General features: G+C 23.6%; 1 protein-coding gene across 1 annotated transcript in view; it reads right to left on the bottom strand.

The window, feature by feature from the left end:
* Window positions 1–1,780, bottom strand: part of LOC119674490 (NSFL1 cofactor p47-like) — a 3,483-nt gene extending 1,703 nt beyond the window's left edge. Inside the window, exon 1 of the mRNA XM_038085627.1 lies at window positions 1,727–1,780. Within this exon, the coding sequence (XP_037941555.1) occupies window positions 1,727–1,780 (54 nt within the window). The remainder of the gene's footprint in view (window positions 1–1,726) is intronic.
* Between the last annotated feature and the right edge of the window lie 7,984 nt (window positions 1,781–9,764).

Here is a 9,764-nt window from a genome sequence, read left to right as displayed (position 1 = left end):
TTTTCCAAATTGATCATTTTGATAAAAAAAAAATACGAGAATACGATATGAAGCTGTCGACCAAAGCTAATGAATGATTTAGCAAGGTTATAAGATAATTTCTCAATTGAGACAATGTGATATAAAGACGGAAATCAGGTATAGTTTTCTTCTACTCAACAACATATATCATGAAATGTTTTTATGTTATAATTAAAAAAAAAATAGTTAAAGGTCTTTGCCAATTGTTTTAGTCGTAATGTAATAATAAAAGAACATATATAACTGAGCACAGCAACTTTTAGGTTGGATTTCGTAAATTAAATATGTACTCTGTAACATTGTCAGATAGTTCAAGTGAAAAACAACGGACTTTGTTGTTGATTTTTAAATCATTTTAGCTATTTTCACTCATATTAAATTGTCTTCCATTGTTTTTAAAAGTGCTTTCAATTTTATAGCTGAGTACAAAGTTTACACAACGTAAGATGTATTTTCAAGATTTCATAGTTTTTTTTTTAATAATTTTTTTGAAATATTTAATTTATTTTGCTTATAAAAATAATCTATAATTATTTGGTTCATAACTATAAGCATCTCATACACATACAAACTTATATAAAATAAAATTTAAAATTTATTTGCTGTCAGAGTATTATTCATTTCAAAACATAAAATCTATTTAAAATAATAAGTCGCTAAAAATATTTTTTATATATTTATTACTGCTACTACTACTACTACTATATTGATTTCCCCCACTGGGGCATGGGACCTCATATATTTATTATAAGGCTTTCTACTAATTGATTCAAAAAAAGCTGCCGTGATGAGGACACGCTTTTTCTTTTTCCTCACAAATATTAAAAGAGTTTGTAACATTATCACATATATCACATTATTTTGCCGGCGTTTTCTACCAAGACTATAAAAATTTTTTGTATGACAAAGAAGATTCAACCACAGAAGGGTTGTACTGAGATCATGTTGTATCATAAGGGATTAATTAGGTCTAAGTGTGTCGCCTGTAATTTAAACGTGGACGCCAATGTCGAGCTACCTATCTATTGAAATCTATTGATAATCTATTGATCATCTAACATTTATTTTAATTAATGTATAAGGGAAACTATTAAGAGGCTTTTTTATAATCATTCCTTTTATAATCAATCCTTTTTAATTTTGCAGTTAAGCTTGCATTTCTCAGTTTTTCTCTTAGAATCAGTAAAAGTTATAGTTAAAGTAAATATATTTCTAACAAATTAATATAAAATAATATATCTTTAGGTATTTTTTCAAAAGAAGTATGTAGTATTATTTGATAAAATTTTTATTCATACAAAATCGTTGATATAAGTCACTTTTTAATTAATTTAAAATTATTTTGCGATAAAAATCTTATTTTTAAAACTTTAACTTCAAACTGATATGTTAAATTGTAAAGATAAAATTATTTTATCAAAGTCAACAAAAGGAAAATTATTATCATTTAATATTTGTGTTATATTTTTAATAATTTTTTTTTTTGTTCACAACAAAATTGTGTACTTTGGTTGGTTAAATATAATATGTCTGCATTATGAAAAACACATTTCATTAATTTAATTTAATTTTATTCTTGTGAATTGTAACTGAGTAACTTAAATTGAACTTTGTTCGAAAGAAAAAAATATTGGTTTAAAATGTTTTTCACCTGTCAGCTGAAAATTGATATCTTAACAATCATTACTCGTAAGTAGTAACTAACTTTACAGGTTTTGGACTTTGGGCTTTGTAATAAAATCAATGTCAATAAAAACATGTTTGTTTATAACTTCTTTCAGGATTATATCAGAAATTTGATAGATTGCATTCAATGAAATGAAAATATAAATATATAGGTATATATACACTTGTATATATATATGCAAAAAAATAAATAAATAAAAATATGTTGGAACTTTTTCAAATGGACTTTGATATTTTCTGTTTTTTTTTTTTTTAAATATCCATATTCTTTAAAATTAATAAAAAAATTATATGTATGTATATGTATATATATATTTAGAAATAAAATTACTTTGAAGACCCTTAAATACTGCGGCCTTTTTCTTGGATCGTAATTTTTTCTTTACGAAATTTTAAGAACTTCTTAGTATCCATGAAATGGTTGTGTAGGAACTGAAAAATTGGATCTGCGTGAAAGTTTTACATTTTTTAAAAAAATTTAATTCTCGCAAAACCTAACCTGCGACAAAAAAAAATTTAATTTCTTTAAAGGTCTTTTTGTTTTTTGTATTATTTTCTAATTTCATTTCTTTAAAACAGTTTTTAGATTATTCTGTTATTTGTTCTTTGAATGATTCTAGTGGTGCCCACGTACTTCTAAATCTAAATATAAGAGATACAAATATCAGCAAATATTTGTTATGCAATATTTGGCAAACTATGCAATTTATATTTAGTATATAAAAACGAAATCGTTCTTTATCAGTTGGCAGCGGTCGGTGACAGAATGGTTACGAAATAATAAATTCGAGAACTTAAAGTGAGAAATGTTATCAACAGAATTTTGCTAAAAAAAAAAAGAACAACAATTATTTTTATGAAATACTATCTTTGAGTATAAATCATAAAGACAAAACAATTATTTGATTGTAAAACTGTGATTATATTTATTTTTATTTTTAGCATTATTTTTTATCTATAATTTGTTATATAATCTTTGGAATTTAGAATAATCTAAATTTGTATTGCTTTTTTTGAATAAGTTTTTGTACAATATATATTTATTTTTGATTAAAAATAGTATTTTATAAATGTATCTTAAAATCATTTCTTTATACTTACATAATTATTTGAAAACAACTATTTTCTCCCGAACACACTCACTTAACAAGCGCTTTTAGTATACCCAGTTATTTTCAACAACTTTTTTTGACTCACTATAGGGTAGTTCTTGAGAAGTTGGAAATTTCTACATGGAAACTACCAACAATCATGACGCGCCATCTGGCGCGAAGACAATTCATGGAAAAAATCTCCAAAATTTGCATAAACAAGAGAAGTCTTCGCATAAATATATAAAATGGTTTTGAGGAATCGACATAAAAAGTTGTAGGAATTTCAATAGACATAATGTACAACATTTTTAGCAAGTACTAGGTTTTAAAATTGTGACTGTCACATTCGGTAAAAATGAAGAAAAATAAACCATTGAAGTGATTTTTTGAACAACATAAAAAGGAAAAAAGAATTCTGTGCATCATTTCATCACTATCGATGCAGTATGCACATCACTATGTTTTCTATGAATCAATTCCAGATTCTATAGGTTCTATCACTATGATTTTGAATCAAAATAAAAGGCTAAGAAGTGATTTGAATCTGGCTCTGCACTACCAGCCCGGTTTTCTTAAATTTCTATAATATTAATAGAAATGGACTGTTAGTATGTTTTATAAACAACAGTAACTTTATTAATTTAAACTATATACAAAGACAAATAGTGAATGAATATCTTGATTTTTATATATATCAAATACAATTGATTAAATAAGTGTAGATAGTAATAAGGATTACTTTTGAATAGTAAAATAGTAATTACACATGTCCACCATTAACATTAGCTCTAAGTACAATTTTTTTAAGTGCATTAATTTTTATGATAAACTTTATGATAAACTTAAGTGATTGCAATTAAATAAATGTTCTGAAATTTTAAATTTATTTAATATAATCTTTAATTTTCATATATCACTACATTTGTGTTTATATTTTAATCACAATCAAAGCGCTAAAATTCATTTAATGTATCAAATTTCATTTGGTAAATGGATTTAATGGACCAAAGTAAATTGTATTTAAAATCCTCAGTTATAAATAATTAAAACCACAATTTTCAATAAAATATAGCATTTTTAAAAATACTGTGCAATTATTTTCTAAATTAAAATAATTATTATTATATTAATTTATAAAATACTCAACAACAGCAGTTCATTATGTGAGATTTAATTTGAAGATTATTTTGGAAAATATATATACATGTATATATATAATATATATACACACTATAAAATGCTGGTTAATATTTTATTTATGAACATATGCTTAAGAAATTTTGAATTAACAATTTAATAGAGAGGTTTCGAAGAGTACTGAAATACAATAACAAAAAATATTTTTTTTATATTATTTTAATTATTTGAATTTTTGATTGACAGCAGTATACTGTTTCAAGTATTACCAAATACTTCGCTTATTTAATACATAAATTTATAAATATTTTTTTTTTAAATAAAAAATTTCACTTTTTAAACTGTGTTAAATATTTAGTTATATTTTAATTTTTATACAAAATTATTTATATTACAGAAATTTGGTCTACTTCGACTATCTTCAGTATATAGTTTTTAGAGTATATTAAAATAAATAAAAATATAAAAATAAAAAAAAAAAATATTAAAGCATACTAAAAAAATATTAAAGTATATTAAAAAAGTATTAAAAAAATTATAAACTTTTATAAAAAAACAGAAAAGAAATATAAAAATTTTCAAAAAATATACTTTAAATTTTTTTTATTTTAATATATAATATAATAATATAAAATAATATAATATTAAAAAAAATAATATGTTCACGTATAATTATTACTGTCTGTGATTTTGTAAATAATTGTCTACACTCTCACAATTTTTTCTATTTGCTGAGTGACCTTTTTCATATCTCAAAACATGTAGTTAAAATATCGTAAGAACATACAAAAAATGTATCCTTACTTTACTTATAATTACATATAATTATATCGCATGTAATTGTAGATAAATTGTCCAATACATTTCATCATCGTATTTCATTGTTTTTTGTTTGCTTTATTTTTCTCTTGCAGATCAGTATAACAACAATATTAAGGAAAGGAACAACCGGAACAATAATATATAAAGAAGAAGGATTATTATTTTTAGATAATAATTATTTAAGGATAATAATAATATTTGTGACCTTAGTACTACGTACTAGATACTACGTAAAAGTACATTTCACAACAAAACATTTTTATAATTATAAATACGATAATTATTACCATATCTGCATCTGTATCTGTACACTTGAAATACATCAACTAAACTCACTTCATAAAAACAAAACATCAACAAAATGTTTATCGAAGATGACGCACAGTAAGTACTTTTTTATACCTTTTACTGGTCTCAAATAATTTTTTTATATACATATAACATATACGAGTATTTTATATTGTGACATACATATATATGTGATCTTAGTTTGGTTTATATGTATATTATATATTTGTTTTCATTTCTGCATAATTGTGATTTTTTGTTATTAACCTTTTTTACAGTGCCATTCATTTCGCTTCCAAACAGATTTAGTTTACGAAAAAAAGCATTCCTAACGATAAATGTGAGTTAAAATTTGAGTTCAATGCACAAAATTGCCAGTTGGTTCTGTATTTTTGTGAAAAATTTAGAACTTTATTCAGTTAAAAATGATTAAAAAAATGTTTCAAAAAATATATCTTGGTATGCTTTAGAGTCAATGCTCTGTTTTTATCTTTATAGCATTTTTTAGGTGGGATAAAATAAAGTGTGTAGCATTCTTTGTATTTTCAGAAAAATATGCTTCATTACTCCTTTTATTATGTACTTAATTAAATAATTATTTGTATTTTTTTTTAAATTTATATTATTATTTTTATTTATATTATTAAGAATAATATATCTAAGTTTTGATGATTTGCTGGAACAGTACTTTGAATTTTATATATTTATATATGAAATGATCAATGTTTAGGAATGAATTATAATATATAATCGTTAGGCGTGTTAATAGTTAATAAGGACACCTTTTTCATTAGCAATATTTTTGAACAGTTATTTTTAGTGTTTATTGGCTAAGAGAGAAAGAGAGAGAGAGAGAGAGAGAGGGAGAGAGGGAGAGAGAGAGAGCAAAAAAAGTTGCTTTCAATAAATACAAAAAATAAAATACAGTCCGTCTTGCTTTACTAAATAATTATTTAATTGTATTAGGATTAATTAAAAATTTTAAAAATTTTTCGGCGTTTAAAGTAGCGAACTGGATGCACTGCACTGGGTGCAATACAACTATGACAGTGTTTGACACAATCCTTCTTATGTTGATGATTTAGGTATGTAAGTTTCCTTTTATTGATTTAATTAGTTCAAAACGCTTACATCAAAGTATTAAAATCGGCTTCGAGAACACACACATACACAGAAAAAAAAATCCCATGGATACATATCTGTTAAGCACTGTGCTTGGTCGATCGTGAGTTTTTCCTGCTAAAAACTTCTGCAAAACACGGTATTTTTTATACATGTGTTTTAGTTTATAAATTCCAGCTTTTTACCGGGAATAAATGCATACGTTACATATGTGTATTACAGATATCAGATATTTCAAATACATATCTTATTTCCCATTTCCAAGAAAATTATATATACACAAAAAACATGTTTTCAAAAAGGTTTTACTAGTTTTACTAGAAAATTTAAATTTATAAATTTCAGATACTTTGTGTGTCGAATGCTAAACAAATAATTAAACAAATAAATAAATAAACAATTAATTATTCTTGAATAATTATTTTGTTTTTTTTCACAATAATATTCTTACTAAGTTATACACATAGGTCCATTTCTAACCTAATCTTTAGAATTTTTTAATTGTCTTTATATATCAAAATTCTTTCTGTGAATTCGCAATGATAGGTTGAAGTTTGACAAAATAAAGAAGGCGTATAAAATACATATAGGATAAAATGTGGGTTATCCGATTTAGAATGGAGATTTTTTTTAGAAGATTCATAATGAAAATTGCGAATCGCTTTAAAGATTACCTGTTAACAGAGTTCTAAAGGATAAACTACAAAGATATATATGGCAGTTAGCCCTGAACAGAGCTGAACTCAATAACTGTATATAAAGTTTATATAAGTATATAAATAATATAAAAATAATATATAAATAATATATAAAGTATATAAAGATACAAATATATAAAGATATAAATCATAACTATTAACATCATTTAAAATAAATGCCAAAATGAAGAAGAGAAGTATATTCGACCTTTGATATATATAGTATATTTATATATAGTATATAACAATATTTAACATTTAATATTTTAATTTAAATTTAATTATTTAAAAATTTTGTGAACAGTATTTAGAATCAAAAATTACTGAAATTTTATTTAAATAAAATTAAATAAATTTACAGCGAGATAAATGCTTGGTTTAATCTTCATTGAATAATTTTTTTAAGTGCCAAAAATAAATATACTTCAAGATCAACAAGACGTAAAATTCGTTAGAAATTTTTCTTTTAAGTGTAATAATTTCTATTAAAGTTAATTAATAAAATTCTTAAAAAATTTTTTCTATTTAATATAACAAAAATAAAGTTTTTAAAACTTAACAAAATATTTTCTATCATATTGCATTAGTTTCCGGAGCTATACTCTACTAGGAGAAACCCAGAATTGCACATGCTTTCCTTATATTGCTCTGTCCATGCTTGTTTCAAAAGTAAAGAATCACATTTCTCATGATCAATATAATCATAACCATTGATGAGACACTTTAGTAATGGATTCAACCGTCTATATAGCATATCCTTGTCCTAAAATGCCATAATATGATTTTTTCTTTTAAATATTCTCTTTATCCAGTTCGCAAATAAAATTATTTAAATACTGTTCTATATTTATATATAAAATTTTAATTTTTTAGATAAAATTATGTGAAAAAAACAATAAAGCAAAATAAATAAAGAGAGAAAAAAATATAGAAGCTAAAACTTCAGAAATTAGCATTGATCTATAAAAATCGTGGATTTGCATGTAAGTGTTAAATGTTAAGTAAAGATTATTTAATAATTTTAGTAAATCTTATGGCTTAAGTAATATTGAAAAATATTGAAACGATGCCGTTTATAACTGCTATAAATTTCATTATTATCGCATTTGTCATTTAAAAATAATTTTACAAATTAATGTCTTAGAAAAATATATTTTGCTGTGAATTGATGACATTGCAATTACTTTCAACAAATAATGATGTTGATAAGACAGAGTACTCCAATAATGATCAATATACTTGCTTTTGTTTTTATTTAATCTCTATCAGTGTTTCTTAAATAAAAACGTAATGTGACCCAGAAAAATATACAGTGTGTTTTACAAGGATCGGTGTCTATATTGTTCCAAAAATATAATACCTTTAAATAATTCTTCAAACGTTGGCGAACTGCAAGACCCCTCCCTCTGAAAGCATTGTATAATATAAAATGTTGAATTGATCTCAATTATGACGAAAGAAACTATTTTCTTAATATCAACTATTAATTATCTATTGTTTTCAACAGAGAGCTTTTCGAGCAGTAATGAATTGCAACAACAAAATTTTTATTATTTTTAATTAATTTAATTGTATGGCTGATCAAAGAGCTGTTTCGAGTATTGCCAAATACCAACCACACACCATTAGTGATCTTTTGGTCTTTAGTGGTCTTTACTTTCATTAAATACGAGTATTCGTAAATAATTTTTTGAGACTGCAAGTACCAAGAGTTTAACTCATATTAGCAAGGGCAAAATGAAATGTATGATAATTATATATTTAAAGAATTGATGAAAGATATGGTAAGATATTAATTGTTTAAAATTTGATCTTAGTGATGTTCCAACTTTTCTAGTCCCTCTAAAATATTGCGTCAACTTTGACAATAAAATATAGTTAATAGAGATCAGATATTGTTGAATGATAAACAAGAGAGAGAAAAAGAAGGGGTATGTTATTAAATTCGATATAAAATTTTTAAATTGTGGATAAAGCAACTAAAATTCTCGTTCTTTCTATTGTAAAAGTAGATTTTCAATTATTTTCAGTCCTTAGATCTCAAGCCCACATCTGGTTATGCATCTGTTTTCTTTTAACTAGTAAGAAACTGGTTTTAAGCCTAAAATTATAGGGGGGTCACTATAAAAACTGGAAATAAAAATATTATTAATGAAATAATTTTTCTGTCATTTACCAAAGTGTTAATGAGTTAAACAAATATAACGTAATCATATAAAAAAAAGGTATAATTAATTATAACTATATGCACATACATTTCATAAAATATACTATATATAATTATAAAAAGTAATTTAATAAATTATTTATAATTAATACAGGTGATATACAAATTGGACTTATAAATTATTTTTTTATTGATGTTGCAAAATTCAGCGTCAATAAAATTTAATAAAACATGAAATAATTGATAAAATAAAATCACGCCACATTATCTCGCACAACATTTAGAAATGCATTATAATGTGTTTGTCAATATATAAGCTAAGATACGAACATTTTTCAACTACAAGTGAAATACTGATAGTATGTCAAATAAAAAATAATATTTAATTATGTCGATATAAAGATATATTTTATGGATACGTAGATTAATAGGAAAAAAATGAAACCGTAGCTGTTTCGAACATAAGTTCAGTGCTTTTGTGTTCGCGTACAAATAATTAATATAATTAGTATAAGATTGAAATAGATTGAAGTTTGATTTAAGTGGGAAATAAATGTAAATGAAATATCTTATTTATTTAATAGAGAGTGAAGGAGTCTGTATAAATCGAAATCAACGTTTGTCACAGTAACCATATAAGAAAAACTTTCTATGAAGTTACAAAAACTTCAATTTCTTAGAATCATATAAAATTATCGGAAATTTATTTGAAGTACGGTATAATTTTTT

Source organism: Teleopsis dalmanni, chromosome 2 (genome assembly GCF_002237135.1).
Source record: "Teleopsis dalmanni isolate 2A chromosome 2, ASM223713v2, whole genome shotgun sequence".
Lineage (NCBI taxonomy): Eukaryota > Metazoa > Arthropoda > Insecta > Diptera > Diopsidae > Teleopsis > Teleopsis dalmanni.
This window is presented reverse-complemented; position numbering and strand designations above follow the sequence as displayed.